The following is an 18152-nucleotide window of genomic DNA, read 5'->3' as shown; positions in this document are numbered from 1 at the left end:
AGTTATGTATCCACTGAAATACCTCATACTGTGCTGGAGCAGAAACAGCACCAAGTGCACCAATAACTGAAAGACATTCATTCACAGTGGAGAGTGGCAAATTCTTCTGTGTAAGAGATGTACGGTACAAGACGAAAGAAGCTCATTGGATGAAAACATTATCTCTGGTGTGACCTTTGATGAACCTTAAAGGAAAGATGCAAGGAATCTGTCACACACACCCTGCAGTGATGATGATTTACCCCTGATTTCTAGAGATGTTAGTGTCTTAAGCTCTCAACTTCCGGTTGCAGAAGCCACTGATACTCTTGTGATAAGATTTGAGTACAGAAGAGAAAAAAGGGAAAGAATATAGAGCATTTTCCCTGAACTCAGCTCATGAATTAAAAGCAGATAGTGCCATTTGTCCTGACTGCCTCATAGGCTTGTTGTCCACATGCAATTAGACCTTGTGCGTATTGTTTCCACAATTCATTCACTGCGCGCCTGTTGAGAGTCCACTCAACAGCAAGTTCAATGCTAAAAGCTAAGAGGCTATGCTAATACATAAATACAGACAGCACCACAGATCATTGTGTTTTCTTGCTAAACAACAAACTCCTTTGTGTGTTTATTCTTGTCAAAAGCTTCCCTGATATGTTTGGAGGTGCATTTCTATCCTAGTAAATACAATTCACTTAACATAGCATAATGTTCCTAGAGTGCTTCAGGCAGGGTCTGGATTCACAGAGGGTCTGAATTTCTCCGAGGCATGGACCAGGAGGGTAGAGGAAGTGGGCCAACTGGCCATGCATAACTCCTCTCCTTTGCATGGACACTGCCCTTCTAATAAATCTGTACCATCAGCTGACTGCACTGGATGTCATGCTGGTTTCCCCCATGAAGTGGAGTTTTCTTTAAGTATCAGTTTCTTGGGTTCTAATTTACAGGTGTGGCCTGAATATTTAGAAAGGTATATTGTTAACATGAATATAGTACATATATTGCTAAGTACCCAGAATGTGCTGGGAGCCTTCTATTTGGAAATGACAGTAATGAAAAGAAAGAAAAAGATTTCTCTGCTCTTTTATTCAAATCCATGATACATTTGTGAAATATCTATGATTAAAAATAAGTTTCTTTCATTTTTCTCCCTTTAGTTATCTCTCAATTCTGTTTTTTTTTTTTTTGGCAATAGGTAAGTTTTAATAAATTCATGACTACCCAAGGAAACTGTTTTCAAAAAAAGAGAGACACTGTAAAATAATAAATAAAGTAATTCAAGTAATAAAGTAATTCCGTTCTATCATGCATTACAATGTTAACTCAAAAGGATTAAAGTGAATGAAATAGAATAGAAGCCACCTGAATTTGTGCATCACAAACTGAAGAAATGTTAGTCTTAAGTACATGATAGCTAATAAAATATTTAGCAGATTATAAGAAGATGCCAAATGGGGAGTTTTAAATGAACGAAAAAATAAAATAAAAAAAACAAACTTAAAATTTTCATTACAAAATTTAAGCCAACAATCAGTAAGTAGCAATAAACCACAAAAAGACCGATGTATTTAAGAGCCTTGAATTCATTTGTCTCTCTAAGGACTCACATAGGAAAGCCATTTCTGAGGTCAGAATATATTTTCCTAATTAGAGGAAGGGGGCTTGACTGGTATAAAACATTGTGCCAATGCATGAGACAATTACCAATATTACTAAATGCAACAGCATGAGGTTTCGATTAAGGATGATAGTAATAAAAGAAAAAAGCAGAGATAATTCAGTGGTCATGATTTAGAAAGATGGAAGAGAGCTTTCTCAATACCACCTGTAACCTGAATTGTGTTAGAGGAAAGACTAGAAATGCTAATAAGGAACATGATTAAAGGTGGGCCTATGGTTATAAATTGCTTTTTTAATGGTGATGATAGTGGCTGACACAGAGTATAATAAGAAGATGAGAATGTCAGTATCAATTTTTATTAGTGCCATGAACAATATATAGCATATTTAAATTAGCTTCATTTGTATTAGTATTTTCATAAGTAGTCTCTTGGGAAGTAATAGCATATCTAACATATTTGAAAAAGAAGGACTAAATAAAGTTGCCAGTGTTCTCTACAAAATAGCCACAACTTTTACACCCGGGAAAATATGCTGCATTTCCTAAGGAAACTCAGAATTCAGACCTATGGCTGTGATTCTCAATCACAACAAATTTAAGTTTACAATAAATTGAAAGAGCAGTCACAGAGAATGGATGAATATATACAAAAGTCACATAAAACTTAAACAGATACTAAAAGTATAAGCTTTCTTATAGATTAACATCCCCCCCCCGAGATTTGCATAGGCTGTTAATTCGATTCTATGTCCCAATCAGTTTAAACCATTTATGAAACAGTTTGGCATTCATTCAACCTATGCACAATAATTCTGTTTAACATAAATGATAACAAAATTAAAAATTATTTTTTAGTAATTTCTATAAACTGGTTTTTATTAAAGTAAAATAGGAAAATTTGTTTGTGAATTTTCCCAGCAATTATTATCATGTTTCCAAATTGCTCTATTAACAAATTAGGTAGAGTAGAAAATTTGACAAAAATACTTTTTAGAGAATTAGGATAATGGGAAATGCTATTTTAAAATAAAAGTCTTTGTTCAAATTTCGGAAAACAGCAAGGTGGAAAGATAAACTAAAAGGTTTAAAAAGTGGAACTTTGAAGGTCCAGCTGACCAAGTCCTGAAGAATGAAATGCTTTTGATTTGTATTTCAAACAGTGTGATCTATGGAAGAGAGAAAAGATAGCCTGGCGATGGAAAAGCTGGCTTGAGATTGAGAAGTTTGGATTACTTAACAGCTGTGTACCTAGGGTTATTTACATAAAATGTTTATTTTACTTGATTCCTAAGAAAATTGAAACAACCAGTTTCACCCTTATGAGCTGATTGTGGGGGTTAAATGAGATGTGAGTGGTCAAGGAAACTCAAGAGTATCTGAAAATATCAGTCCAGTTTTTAATCTGTACACATGATAATTAACTTTAGAAGGTCTTATAAGAGAAATAAGTGAATGTGATGCTAGATTAATGAATGGGGGGGGATTGAAATGTGCTGTGTACATGTATTAATTACAAGGAATGTAACCACGTCCTGCAAACATGTACTAGTAAAAAATGTTTAAATACAGTACCTGGCATAAAAGACCTTATTAAAAATTTCACCCATATGCTTGCTGCTCTTGGGTAATTCCTTTCTTTTTATCTCCAAATTATATATTTATTCTTAGGTCAAGGCATGCACATTAATCCCTTAAAAGTTATTTTTTTTAAGATTATGTGTCATTAAGAAGGGCCCCATTTTTGCCTTTGAGTAGTTTGATTTCCTAAAGTGACTGACACAGGTAAGTCCTGTGATGAGAGGTGGCAGCCCCCTGGTCACAGGAACACCAGAGTAGCATCACAGGTACCACAGCTATCTGACACATCTTCAGCACTGATCTCTTTAAGCTTTTCTTGATTCTTCCATAGGACTCATAAGTTGCTCAAAAAGATACATAGTCTATACGGCAGCAATTCTAAAGCAAAATTTAAACAAGACAAATAGTTGAACAGTTTGATCTTGCTCAGATGTACACTCTATATCCTACTCTTTTCAGATTACTTTAAAAATTAAAAATTTTAGTGATGATACTGATAAGCCAGGAAGGACCATGGAGGCTCTTCCAGCAAATTCCCACAGAAAGGAGCATCAGCATGAATCCTAACAGGTATTCCACTGCACGTAGGCCAGGACTGGGCAGGAGGAGACAGAGACAGGAGGGACAGGGGGGTGACAGTCTGTGCTCCAGAGGACTGGACACACAGTTGTCTGGAGAAGAAACTCTGAAAATTATAGAGACATGCTTCCTAAACAGCACGTATATTGAATATGGTTACACAGCCTTCATTCCCCAAACATTACCCTGAGGAACACAGAGAGATCATTGCTATTTTCAGAAAGGTAGACTGAACAGTGAATTTGGAACTTACTAAATTTATTTTTATAAATGACCAAGGGTATCATCTTCTTCCTAATGTATACATTTATCCTAATCTTAAGCATGCGTTTTTCTTTTTCAAAATGTACTTTTTAAAAATTAAAGCCTAACAAAGACTCTGTAAAAGAAAATTCAAGTGGAGTATATTCTGTAACACATAAGAGGAGAATTTTTGGAATATTGTAAGCATTAATACTCACAGCATCTAAGGTAGGAACACATGGACTCATGCACAAAATCTACTTGTCACATTATCTTCCAAGGCATAGGTAAAACTATATAAATTGGGTGTGGTGGCACATGCCTGTAATCTCAGCACTTGGGAGGCTGAGGCAGAAGGACTGTTACAAATTCAAGGCCAGCCTGGGCTATAATGTGAGTTCAAGGCCAGCCTGAACTGAATTGTGAAACCCTGGTTTAAAAAGACTACGTGTGTGTGTGTGTGTGTGTGTGTGTGTGTGTGTGTGTGTGTGTGTGTGATCTGATGGACTTATCTAATTACTTTAAACAAAAAGTAGTTAATTTAGGAGTGGGTAATTCATTAATCACTGATGACAGCTCAGTTCACTGAGGCTCAGTGCAAAATCTAACCAACATGCAAGATGTATAGGAAGTGTGTGGCCATCCATGCTCATGAAGAAAAGTGAGAAATCACTCACACTACTGCAAAATGTGTTGTATGGTCAGAACATTAGATCAAACTGTTTTGGACCCATATGAATAAGGTTGGTCCTTTTCTCTGTTTCTTTCATGTACAGGCAGTGCGTGGGTAAAATAAGTCCTTTGGCTTATTCCTTCTTCTAAAATAAAGATTCTGAGACTTGAGAAATATAAATCATTCTGATAATTTAAGCCAATCAATATGAGAAAGTAATGTAGGGAGACCCTACCTGAGTTCCTGGATTAGAGAATCCATTGGCACTGTGGACAAAGAAAAGAAGTAGGTGACTTTTAAGATTGAAAATTTTCATCCACTTAGAAATAATAACCAAAATAAATGTTTAGTACAGACTCCATTCAGTTTCTCCCCAGGTGGATTGATCGTTCCCTCATTCTCATCCTTTTGAGTTGAGAGGACATACTTAGTCTGGTGCAGTGCCTCGGGTGGATCTAGGTCCTGACACTGATAGATTAGCTCTTTCACATATTTGTCTCTAGAGCTTTATTGCAAAGTTGTAGGACTTTGCAATAAAGTTGAATTTTACAATGAAACTTAATTTTAATTTTAATAGGCAATCATTCAAAAGCATTAAGCTTTTTGTTTGTTTGTTTGTTTGTAGGTCTGAAGGTAGAACTCCGGAAATCCTACACACTAGCCACGAGCTCTGCACCTGCCACTAAGGTTATACATTGAATGAGACTGAACAAGTATTCACATGACACTGGCAAGGCCTTGCTAAGTGAATGAATCCCAACATGTTATTCCATAAACTTCCTACACACAGGAAAAGAGGAATAAGACTCAAACATGTCGATATTAACAAGCTTTTAAAAATGAAAAGCTTACAGAAAAACGCTTTGTTTTTGTAACTGGAAAGCTGGGAATTAAAGGATTCATGTTTATAAATACCTACCTACACCAAGGGTAAGCAGCATATGGAGAAAGGCAACAGGTGGTTCTCCAGATTAGTCATGCTTCACGAGAAACTGTCATTTCTCTTCTAGAAGAACATTTTGGCTCTATTTAAGGGTATGCGCACATGTGCCAAAAGAATTCAAAGTCCAAAAAGAACTGCAAATTAAAAGCCCTACATTTTAAAAGTATGATAGAGGAGCGTGTTTTGAGACATCAGTGTAAAAGATTTGAGGTGCTCACATTCCTTAGAATCCTGATACACACAGCAAGCAGGAGTTTATCTCAAAAATGAAACACACCCTTTTTCGTAAATTCCTGTTCTACTAGGAAATTTATTGCATGAAAATTTAGTGTCTCTAAATCTATACTTCAGATAGAAGACAACAGAATGTGATTAGTTTGAAGCTGAGTGTGATGTGGCGGTGTGGTCTACACCTGGGAGGCTGGGGGAGGTCCGCCCTGAGTTACATAGGTGCGAGCCTGGCCTGGACAACTAGCAGCACTTTGTCTCAAAAATTGAAACAAAACAAACAAACAAACAAAACTAATGTGTTCACTTTAAGAGTAATGTAAATCAAAACTAGGACAGACAGAGCAAAGCTTTCATTGGAGTAAAGTTCCCACCCATGTACCACATTATTCTGTATTTTGTCTCATGTCTAGTGATAACCATTGGTCACATTTAACTGAAAAAAATCATCTTTTAATACATTAAAGAGGTTTTTTTACTTTGAAAATATACAAGTTTATTCATGAATACATATGATATAACATGTATATGATATAACTATAATAGATGATAGATAGATAGATATCTCCAAGTGTTGTGTTTGGTTAACTTTGAACTGCAAATCTCAAAATTCTTCCAGAGGATGCAGGCAGCCAGAGTTAGCTCTTCCTCAGCAATACAGCCTCAGTTCAGAGGAGGGGGAAGCTACCCAGGGTGTTTTCAGAGACGTGACAGACCTACAGTTTTCCACTTAGAATTAAGGGTCACCAAAATATAGCTAATTATAATAAAAGTTATTTTCTTTAAGGGGTGTTATTGCCAGTCGATCCTGTTTTCCAGATGTTTAGATCATCAAGGGACTGTTTGTATTTCAATATTACATTACCATCTGTTGGTTACAAAAAGAGAGGGCTAACCAGCAAGTCAAACCTTCCAAACATTACTTTGCAGAGCTGCTGAGAACTCCCAGCAGGGACAGTCAAAAACAAACATGGCCATTTTACTTGAACTCAGTATAGATTGGAAGTCACTAAACCAGATAACATAAAAATCAAAACCAGCTTTGGCAAAAAACCTAACAATTCAGTCTTTTCCCTTGATCAGTAAAGGTCACTTCCACATTCGGAAGCTCCCCATCAACGTTCCTCCCTTGCTGAACCCAGGATGCTTTGCATGATGTTCAAATCTGCTCCGCATTGCATTGCGTAAACATTAGCATCATGCACCATTTGGACTTTCAGAGTCTTTTGTCTCTTGTTTCATGATATTTTGTCTTTCAATGCCAAAAGCCAGTGTCCTGGCTTGATTAGACTGAAAGAAACCCCGAGGAAGTTGTAAGCATTGTTACTACACACTAGGGACAGAGTACTGGCACTCCCGTCTTTCACGGTGTAACGGGCACGGTGTCCTGGAACCTGCTTGGTAACTCACCCTCCGTTCCTTTAGAGCGAGTACACAGCATATTATCTTCAGCCTCTGCATCCATCTGTAACATGAACACAAAATCCTGAGGTCAGTCCTTTGACATTGACCAAACACGTAATTAGAAGTTCTGAAGGTAATTGTGGAAAACAGAGATGCTTTTCATGCTCTTGAATTGAATTTGGGCACTACCAGGACCTGACTGCGACTGCCCTTGCATTCCACTAGTTTCAGAGTCACCTCTCCAGCTGCTGGAAACCAGAGAGAACAGTAACAAGAGGGCAGGTGTCCTTGTCCACAAGTGTTTTCTAGTGATTAAAATGCTTCTGGCATTGTAAAGGTAGAAAAAGGATTGTCTGATCAACAGTGCTTGAGAAGGAGATGAAATCTCTAATGCCAAACTGAAAGATTTCAAACTAATTTACTAAACCCTGACTTCTTTACGTTTCCAGACCCTTCTCAATATATACTTCCTAGTTAGTCAAAATGACTTCCTGCCTAAAAAGTAACACGAAAATAAACCCTTGTAATTCCATCAGAATATATCATTGGAAATTCTGACCACCAACAATGTCTTAGCTTCTACCTAGAATTCCAGAAGAACATGGACTGCGATCATTATATGGGCAAGGTAAATTCAGAGTAAGGTGCATGTCTGTATCAAAGCCCCATCATCATGACAAATTTTTGAAGCAACCAAATAAGTTATCAAAGGGAAGCAGAGACTTTCAAAGCCTTTTGTTTTTATAAGCTCTAACCTGTCTACATCTGCCCATTTCACTCAATTCCGCTACTCATCTCCTAGTTTAATTCACTTGTGCACACCGTTGGAAGGAATTCTTAAACCTAAATAAGTCGTTTTGCTAGTTGAAAATCAGAGACGGGCAGAATGCGCGCTCCAAGGCTGTCATCCTTAGATCCTGCCAGGGCGGGGAGGCGAGTGACCGCGTGGTGATGCACGTCTCACGTCTGCTCTCAGAGGCTAGGTTGTGATTGAAGGCACTGACCTGCCATAGACTTATAATAGGGGAGCAGGTGTGGCAATGATGGACTTTAATTTCCTTTAATAAACCTTTTATGTGCCACACTTTTACTGCCATTCGACGCTCTCCAAGGTCCTGCACATAATAGGTTCATTACTTTTGATTACTATAGTCTATTGAGACAAACAACTCCAGAACACACTATATATTATGTTCAGTTAAACCAATATAGACTATTTATCCATTGTGCATTTTTTCACCTGCAACACTACAGATGAAATTAACGACAGCACTCCTAAGCTAAAACTATTAAAACCACCAGAACTCTTTTGTCATGGCTTCATAATAAACACCACACTAATCTCTGAACTGCTTTTTAAATTAGCAAACAAAAAGTGTTCACTGCTTTGGGTGAACGGCAGTTACTTTAGTCTAAGTGAAATGGTTCATTGTTATGAATATTTTAAAACTGCACCATAAGAGGAAACAACAGTAAAACAGTTGTGATCTTTTTTTCCTGCTGATTTTCTTGTAAAACCGCATGAATTGATGACAGATGTGACATTGCCTGAGCTTAGGATGGCTTGGTTTACTCAAGATGGTGAGCACTGCCCCGTGAAAGCCTCCTCCTCCTCCCAACAGTGTCCCTGTTGTATACAAAGTAGCTCAACTCATGACAATGCCCTTCTTGTGCCACATGAATCCTACATTAAGAGAGATCAGTAGCAAGTGAGGGTTAAAATCATGAACTATCAAATATGTCTGAGGAAGCCACTCCCCTGGGAGAGCATCCCCGCAACCCGAGTCTATTATCCTGCCACATGGGTGCTATTAACTTTCCTTCCTCAGCCACTCTGAAAAAAATCCCCCTAAAGGCAAGGGAAGGTTGAACTCCCCGAGTTTCTTTACCACAACTGAAACACACACTGCCAGGAGCACCAGCAGGCACACATAAAAGTTTCACGAACATCCTTAAATGCAGCCTTGCTCCTAATAGCTTTAAACTGAATTCTACTCTGCATTCACTCTCCAAGGGGTCTCGCCACCACCCCATGCAGCCACCTCCGCACTGAAGTCATTGGAAAGGATACATAAATATTCATGGTCTCTTCTTGACTGCCTGGAAAGCTGGCCTCATAAGAGTATTTTGCTGAGCTATTGTTCCTTGTGGTGTAGCATAGACATCTAAACACTGATAAATGGATAACTCATTCATAAAAATCTAACTTGTGGGTCAAGTTGCAGGAGTGAAATGGACAAAGCCATAATTTACAAGCCCTTTGTTTCATTTTCCTATCTCTGTTATGTATGCAGGACAACCCTAAATTCAGTGTCTCATCGTGTCTCATGGCTTATGGCTAACTGGGAAGTAAGGATATTGGAAACATAAAGCCCACATGATTTTCTTTTAGGAGGAGAGAGCTTGAACATTTATAAGATAGTTCTCTGTCCTCATCCATCTCAACTCAGATCAGATCTTTGTGGTCTCAGATGTAGCTCAATGTGCCCAAGTCCTGGGTTTGATCCCAGCACTGCAATGCAAATAATCAAGCAAATGCTAACAACAAAAACTAAACCCTCTCTAGAGCCTTGTATCTGAGAGTAGAAAGTTCTAGATATTCTTCATTTGCATTATTCCCACAGACTTTAAGAAGTCGCCAATGGGTAGAGTTAATTTCATAAAATTAAACCTTATATTCAGGACATGTGATGTTAGAGTCTATAGGCTACTCACTGTGTCTTGAGACAGGGTAGGGCATAGATTATCATTCTTTCTAATTTTCACAGAATTAGAGAAGAGGCACATGGTTATGCTGTGATTCAGGAAAATGATCTAAATAACATGCACTACAATGTGGAAAATTCTAATTCTTGTTGAAAATTTTATTATTTTTAACTGGAAGAGGACATCAGATTATCTTTACTACCCAGGTTTCCTAAACTACTGAAAACTCAGCAGTTCATTTTGGAAAACTTACTTAGTTTATGCCTCAAAAAAATTTTTATTTTGGATTTCTGATAGTATAAACAAATTTTCTATGGAAAATGAGATAATATAGTAGCCATTGTTCATCTGCCGTTATTTGGTTCTGAATGTCCTGTAATACTTTCATTCTCTTGAATGGTTTTATACTATTTTGTTATGTCTGATACTATTTTATATGAAGTTATGCTCAACTATTTCAAAGAAAGAGACATTATGGCAGTTACTATTAATTACAGGTTGTCTTGTGGTAAAATACTGTGTTGCTTACATTGTTCTGTTCTGATCTGCTTTATGTCCTCTTTTGTCTTAATCTCTTTAAAGTAAAAAAGTTTAAAAAAAAAATAAAAGTCTGTATCTACTCAAGCCTGTGTAAAAAAAATTTTTTTTTATTTTGGAAAACCTGCCTTTTCCAGGTTTCGTAGGGCTTTTGTATACCTCATTTCATAGTCAAAGGGTCAAAACAATAAAAGATTTTTTTTTGAGATTTTTACAAATGGATTCTTACTGACTTTGTCCATCTACTTAACCATAGAGTTAAGAATACTCTAGATGAACTTTAAGATTTTTTAAGAAAAGTTCTATTTAATGTATAAAGATGGACATATTCTGTGTGATGTTAATATAGAAATGAGAAAAAAGTAGTTTTGCTTAGTAGTTCATAATAAAGCCTTGAGCTTTTCAAAAATCTTCATATTCTAGTTTTCTAGAGAAAAGGGTAAAAACAAGGAAAGATGGCAAGCAGAAAAGAAATTTGTGAAATAAATAAGAAGAATCAAAATTTGGAAGAATGATGTATAAGAATCAGAAATGGAAGTAAGCAATTATTAAATGAAGAAGAAAAATGATTATAGAATGAAATTTTAACTATTACATTGAATTTGAAAAGTTCCCTTTTAACATCTTTCTATACTTACAAACCTATAGGGAGAGATACAATCTGATTTTCTATTTACTTGTACTAGGCCATCTTTTCTCACCGAAGCTTACATTAGGGATGATAAACAGACCTGGTACCTTCTTTTGGGCTGAAGAAGTCCCAGAATTGCTTCTCTGTGAAAGGCAGAGATTCAGGGCGTGACACAGAGAACTCAGCCTCAGGCTTGCTTACATTCATGCAAACCACTTAGTAGTATGTGGGAAGGTTTAGTTCTCTTTTATTTGTCATTCAAAAGCTAATTTTACTCTAATGGAGATAAATAAATAAAAACAATCCCTAACTCTCCAAGGAAATACATAATCACTTCTCACTAATTGAGTGGTACAAGTCTCTTGGTGGTACTGAAGTTTCGTTTTCTGCTTTTAACAGAGCCCTACACAACAAAATGAATATCTCTTTAGTATATGTTTATAGGTAGGCTTGAGGGTCTTCATATCAGAGTTATCATAATGCTTGGAGCACACACTGAAAATCCATATACAATCAACACTGCCTAGCTGATCCCTCCTGTAGGGGTTTCTAACAGAAGTACCTATGTGTTCACCTGCCAGCAGTTTCTCGTCTTCACCAGACACCACTGTGTTCTTTTCTTGAGATGCTGAAGTTTTGTATGCTGCAACACATACTTTTTGTGAGGTGTCCTTTCAGTCCTAAGGAACTTGCAGCATCTGTGAGATTAACTTCTATGGCTGCTAAGCCAAGGTCCTAGGGTCCTCATGAGGAATCCTGTATTCTCAGTGGATGCTTCCTTTGCAAAGCTAATTTTTTTAAATGATGAGAGAAACCTAGGAAACTGGAAAAAAAGACTAAGCCCAGAAAATGAAACTATATTGTGCCAGTATGTCAAAATAAAATTTGTCATCATTGAGGAACAAAGAGTCTGACATTGAGTGTCCTTTCTTTGACAATACTGGCCTCAATTTGTTCTAAACATAGTTTTGGATTAGCCTAAAATGGCAGTAAAGATGTTTACTTGTTACACAGAAAAGAAATTGGGGGAAATGAGCTATAATACTAATAAAGGAGAATGTTGATGTACAGAGAAGAATACCAAGCTAGAATTTTAATTGTGTGCTTTTTTTTAACTCTTTCTTTTTACGTTTCTAGTTTTCATACATCTTTTGATTATTTGGAAGAATAGGAGTATATTCAAAAAGTAGGTTTCTTAAAAATCTATATTTTGATAAAAAGTGGTTTTTACTTTCCATCCTGTATTTAGGGTATATTAACCTTGATATCAACTATGTTCCTCTACGCCTTTTATTGTCCTGTATTTTGATTCTGCATAGAATTGTAGAGTGAATGATTCTTCTTGACCCCACCTCGGTCTTAACCACTGTACTACAAAATCTCAAGGAAAAAACACAGATTCAATCCATTATCAGATCAATTATAGTTTTCTAGAAAATATCTCTACCTGGTGGTCACAGGCATGTTACCCAAAGATGAGGCTATTTTTAAAGGGAATTTTTTAGAGTCACTGGGAAATGCATGACAAGGAAAGAAATCTTAGACCTGAGATAAACTTGGATTGTGTTATAAGGGGGATAATTTATTTTGATTTCTGAACTGTCTCTGCTTTTGTAGACTTCATCCTGTAACTTTGTATAACTGGCAATGCTGAATATAAACCAAACCCATATGTTGGGTCCTTTTGCCAAACGACTCCAGCAAATAGTTCTATTATTCCCTTAGGTAACCAACACGTGCCAAGGATTTCTATTAGTTACTGCACCAACGGCCTTACAGCGACCATTTTGTGACATTAGGGGGAAATTGCCAGCTTTATGTTTTTCTCTTTAAGGATAACTTAGGGAAAGGAACACACTAACAGAGCCTTTAAAATTTTTTTCTTGCTGAAATTTTGAGATACATCTGTTTTAAAATATGTAAATGTCAGAAAGTAAACTCCTTCATATAAGCATATGTTATTTTAAATAATTTTTTTTCTCAAGGACAACCCAATTCCTTACTTTTCAGTATTTGTAGGGATTATGGAAGCCATCTATAGTGCTTTTTAAATTATGCTTTGAATATCTTGCTTATTTGCAGTTAACCTTTAAGCAAACTAATTTCTAACACATTAATGAATTAAAATTGGATTTTTAGAGCTATTTTAACAATGAAGCTTTATGGGTAAACATATGTGAACAAATAATGCTTACCACTCAACATACAAAAGTGTACGCAGGTTCAGAGGACTTCATACCTTTTAGTAGTTTAAAATATTAAATTGATTGTGCTTCTGACAAAAATCACAACCCTAAACTCAGTACTAACAATGAATTTCAATTCACAGCCACAGAAGTGGAGCAATGTTATACAGGAGAGCCTTTATACAAATTCTTTGATTTAATTAGTTTTTTTTCCCTAGTCTACATTTCCAATAAAAAATGTGGCCCTACCGCCTTTCTCCAGACAATTTGTAGGTGCACCAGAGTGACTAAAAGTCTTTGTCCAATTTAGCGAGAAATTCTGAAATCGATTATGTTAAGGAAAAGAAAAATAAAGGAAGGAAAGCACAACAGGTTGGAAAAATAAATAGATGAGCAAAAATAAATACTGAGATGGACATTAAACAATACGTTAACATTTATACCTATAATCTGACCTGATTGTAGTATACATAAAATGCAAAATTTTTATACTACATATCAAGGAGGAAATGGTTTTCACATCTTTAAAGTAAAGTCAAATTCATTTTTGCCCTTATTCCTGAAACAATAATTTTGTTTGAAGATTGGATGAGAGACTATTATTTTTGTTACTACTGTTACTGTTGTTGATGGTGATCGTGGTGGTGGTGGATCTGGGGATCAAACCAAGACCCTAAGCTGATGCTCCACACTGAGCTCCATCCATAGCCCTGTGGATACCACTAGATAGCACACGAATGCACATTCGTGTATTCATTTATTACTTAGCCATGCTGGAGATTGAACCCAGGGCCTTCCCTTGCACACTGGGAAGTAAGTGACCTCCCGGTCCCATTATTGCTTTTATTTTTACTTCTAAGCACCAACATGAAAAAGTTGAGACAATATTGGAAATATTTGTAATGTATTCTATCTAAGAAGTCACGAGAGACAAAACGCATTCTTTTGTTACTTAGGGGTCTTCTTAACAAGGCCATCAAATCCACTACCAATCCTTTGGCCAGTGTTTCAACTCTCTTTCCAAGGAATGGATTTGCACTTGGCTTACTTTGTCATCAGTCACTAAACACAGAGCTGCATCCCTTCTATTTATCGCCAGGAATAGAAATGAAATCTGTTTTCATGAGGTCATTTGGTCCCGGAGAGAAAACTTTGAAATTCAGTGTTGTACGGGCAACCATACTAGGGAAGGCCTATCCATACCAATGCCACACATACACATACTGAATGCTGGCTGTTCTGCTCCTTTAAAATACAAGCCACCAACCTTCTTTTACAGAGGGTTTCCACTATCCATTCTATTACCCTTTGCAGTACAGTGGAGCATCTGACCTCGCAACCAGAGATGTCTGTGTTATTTGTAGACTTTGATCAAACATGAAGCAGAGGCTTCATCACCTCAGCAACCATAGTTGCTGGAAGAAAACGAAGAGAAACTCACGCAGAGCAGATGTTGCATGTGGTGTACGAACTGAAAGTTGTACAGCATCTTAGAAATTCTTACTTTGAATGTTGATGGTAACTTAAAAAAAGAGAAAAAAAGCTTTCGCTATAAATGTTTTTGGCCCATTCTCCTGCACCACCAGTTCAGAAAGAGTTCTGGGCTTTCCACCTGCCTATTCCTCTTTGTTAGACATACACTAACCTAAAACAAAAGATCCTGGGAAATAGTCACACTAGCGAACAAAGCTCTTTCTAAATCCTGAAAGTAATGGCTTTTTGTCTAATACCCTATCGTGTTATGTATTTATTAGCAATACATTTTCCATTTATTTTCTCAAAGATTGCCAATAAAGAACTGAATCACATAAGGGAGTAGCTGTAAAGGCTCTGAGTTCCCTAATGTCAAACTCATTAGCATCCGAATAAGCACACAGCAGCACATCATCTGCACAATTGCAATTTTTTACTACTTTTAATAGCGTTTCTCAAAGGGCTCATTTTCAACTTTCTTCAGTGGTTAGTTGGGTCTCAGGGGAAAGGAGCTTCCTGACGCTCACAGCTTCCACTCAACAGCCCGGCCGTTTGCTGTCAGATGCTTCAGGCCTCTGCCCTAACCCCATCTGCCATGGCTCCCTTCCCTGGGGACAGAGTGAAGGCAGCACAGCTGAGATCAGCTTGGAGAGGTGGACAGAGGGGGCCCAGAAGATATAAGTTTAGGGATAGGATTTGACTGACACACAGGGTTTCCTTATGTCAAAGCACACCAAATGGGAACCAGAGCCAGGTGGTTTCATTCCTGTGTCAGTCATTAGTAGCCCCACCCACCAGCTCTTCCAAACTTCGCCCTTGGAAGATACTGTCAGAAATCTCCCTCTGAAATTAGTTTCCTCTCTGCACTGCCTGTGCGCTCTCCTATGAAAAGGTACTTTAAAACTTTCCTTTTATTAGTGCTCTTCTTTCTTTCTTTCTTTCTTTCTTTCTTTCTTTCTTTCTTTCTTTCTTTCCTTTTTCTGGTGATCTTAAATCTTAAATAATTAAGATTAATTAAGATTATGATCTTAAATAATTTTATAAAACTTAAGAACTTAATAAAATATCACTGGGAAATATACGCTGTAAGACTGTTATCCTTAGACCTGGAAGCTTAACCAAATTCCCAGAATTTCCAACAGAATTAGTTCTATCTTCCAGCAGCTAAGATGGACATGTGTGTACTGACACTCATATTTTCTCTGGAACAGCAATCTTAAATGATAAAACTACATGACAACCAAGGTATTGGTAACCTAACAGATGTGTTCTCACCAATGATGACGTGGCTTTACTTGTTACATGAAGTCATCACTAAGTATTCATCTGCTTCCTACCCGCCAATAGATAGGGACCTTCAGTCCTTCCAGCCGTTTGGTGGATTAATACTTGGTCCTAAAGATAGTTTTCCAAACCTGTGACACAGTGTAAATGAATCTGCCCTTTTATTTAAAAATATTTATTTTATTTTATTTTATTTATTGTGGAATAAAGGACCCAAAGTCAAATGATACTTATGTAAATTGCATTCCCAAAATAGAGAATTGTTGGTTTACTCAAAGTTCAAAACAAACAATTTTTTTAAAAAGTCTTCAAACGGAGAATGAAATAAAAAATTTGATAAAAGATGAATTTAATAGGAAATATATATACTACTTATTGCCAATTTCATTTTGGAGTTTGGCTACCAAGAAATCAGCCCCTTTTGTCCTCAAAACACAGGAGCTGCTTGGCAATCATTTCCAAAGTTTGGAAAGTCAATGTAGTATCCAAAGATCACTCTTCGATTTGGTTCTTTAACAAGTAAACACAAGATTGTCAACACATCTCCTTTGGCATTGCTATCCCTTCTGAGGTCCTTTCTCTGCAACTTCTAACAGTTTTATAAGTTTTAATCACTATTTTCATGTTACTATTTCACCAATTGTTCATTGGCTAAAATGATGAAGAGGAGGGAATGACCTTGCCTATTTTATGGCAAATTCCAAAAAGTTCTCTTGCTAGATTTATTTTTATATTAATCGGTATGAGAATTTAGTAGTATTTATTCATTATAGTCAAATTTAGTGTAATATAGTATTACATATTATATATGTATATAATCTTGATGGTGTCTTTGACTGGAAAGACAGTGGAATTCAGTTTTCTATGAGTCAATTAACTCCACAAAATTTTTATTGAGAATTTAAGCACCTTATTTTGGAGTTTCCAATCAATGAGCTATAACATTGTTTTTTCCATCACAGCAAGTGAGACTATATTTAGTCATCAATGCACAATTTTTTGTGAGTTTACAGTTAACATTTATGCTGTTGAAAATTACTTTCTTCTGCTCAATTCTACAAGTTGCTATGAAGGAATATGCTTCGTTGGCTAGAGTAATGAAGAGTGTTGGGTGTCGTTTAATATGTCTTAGGCAAAGAAAAGTATTGCGTATTGACTATACGCTTAACTTGTACTACCAGCCCGTAATTAGGCGCCTGATCTGAAAAACTGGACCGCTCTGCACAAAAAGCAGCTCCGACTATAAAGCGGGTTGGAGGGATCATCTATTCTTAGAAAAAATGTTTCAGATTTTAAATCACAGTGTATTCAGGAGGATGAATTCTGTGATACTAGCATCAAACTGCTTTTCGTGATCCACTTATAGTATTTTTGTGTCCTTGAGTGATTACTGAAGTTTAAATGTAAACCAAAGTTCTTGTGATTCAGAAGAATACTCTCAGAGTTGTTAAATAATGTTCTTAATTTCAGAGCTTAGTAAATCTTTACTGGTTGGCCCAGCCATTTGATATCTCTGCCCTCGTTACAGACTCTTTCAAGGCATTTCAAGTGCTAGGAGAGCTATAGCTGACCTGCTCCCTAAACACGCAGTCTTTGAAATGCATCTTTTCTAAAGTCATGCCGCGCCTATGAAATAATTGTACTCGCCCTTGTCAGCATTATGGTGTTTGTTTTTGTCCTTCCCGTCCCTGTCTTCTCCTTAAACTCTGCAGCAATTCCAATAACTTATGCAAGACCTATATTTCTCTCTGAGATGATTTAACTTCCACCTGATTTAAGTAACAAAATAGCCCTCAAAGATACTTAATGCTTTGCCGTAATTAACATAACTGCATTTAGATGCCATTCATGACCGATAATTCTAACACCTTGTGGGAAAAAAAGTTGCATGCTTTAAACATTATAAACATATTCAAATAAGCTTAACACAATCTGCCATGCTTATTTCTGCCTAGATCATGGACCAGCGAAATGGTTAATGCAAATGGATTTATAATTTGCTTTGGGGGGCCAGTTTCTTCTCCTTATTTATTAGCCCAGCTGATGGGGCAGATTTGATGAGGCACTTCTGGAATAATTGAGTC

The 18152-nt window shown here is 36.7% G+C and overlaps 1 protein-coding gene across 2 annotated transcripts in view; it reads right to left on the bottom strand.

The window, feature by feature from the left end:
• LOC100718191 (ST18 C2H2C-type zinc finger transcription factor) overlaps positions 1–18152 on the bottom strand; it is a 124023-nt gene that overhangs the window by 86518 nt on the left and 19353 nt on the right. For both annotated transcript variants that reach the window (XM_063258509.1, XM_063258510.1), the window contains exons 3-4: positions 7258–7312; positions 4912–4942 (exon numbers count right to left, since the gene is read on the bottom strand). In XM_063258509.1, the coding sequence (XP_063114579.1) occupies positions 4912–4942; positions 7258–7312 (86 nt within the window). The remainder of the gene's footprint in view (positions 1–4911; positions 4943–7257; positions 7313–18152) is intronic.

The sequence above is a fragment of the Cavia porcellus genome, unplaced genomic scaffold (genome assembly GCF_034190915.1).
Source record: "Cavia porcellus strain 051 isolate PalLab524CR breed Dunkin Hartley unplaced genomic scaffold, mCavPor4.1 scaffold_11, whole genome shotgun sequence".
Taxonomy (NCBI): domain Eukaryota; kingdom Metazoa; phylum Chordata; class Mammalia; order Rodentia; family Caviidae; genus Cavia; species Cavia porcellus.
The sequence above is the reverse complement of the archived record's forward strand: the minus strand, read 5'-3'. Positions and strand labels throughout refer to the sequence as shown.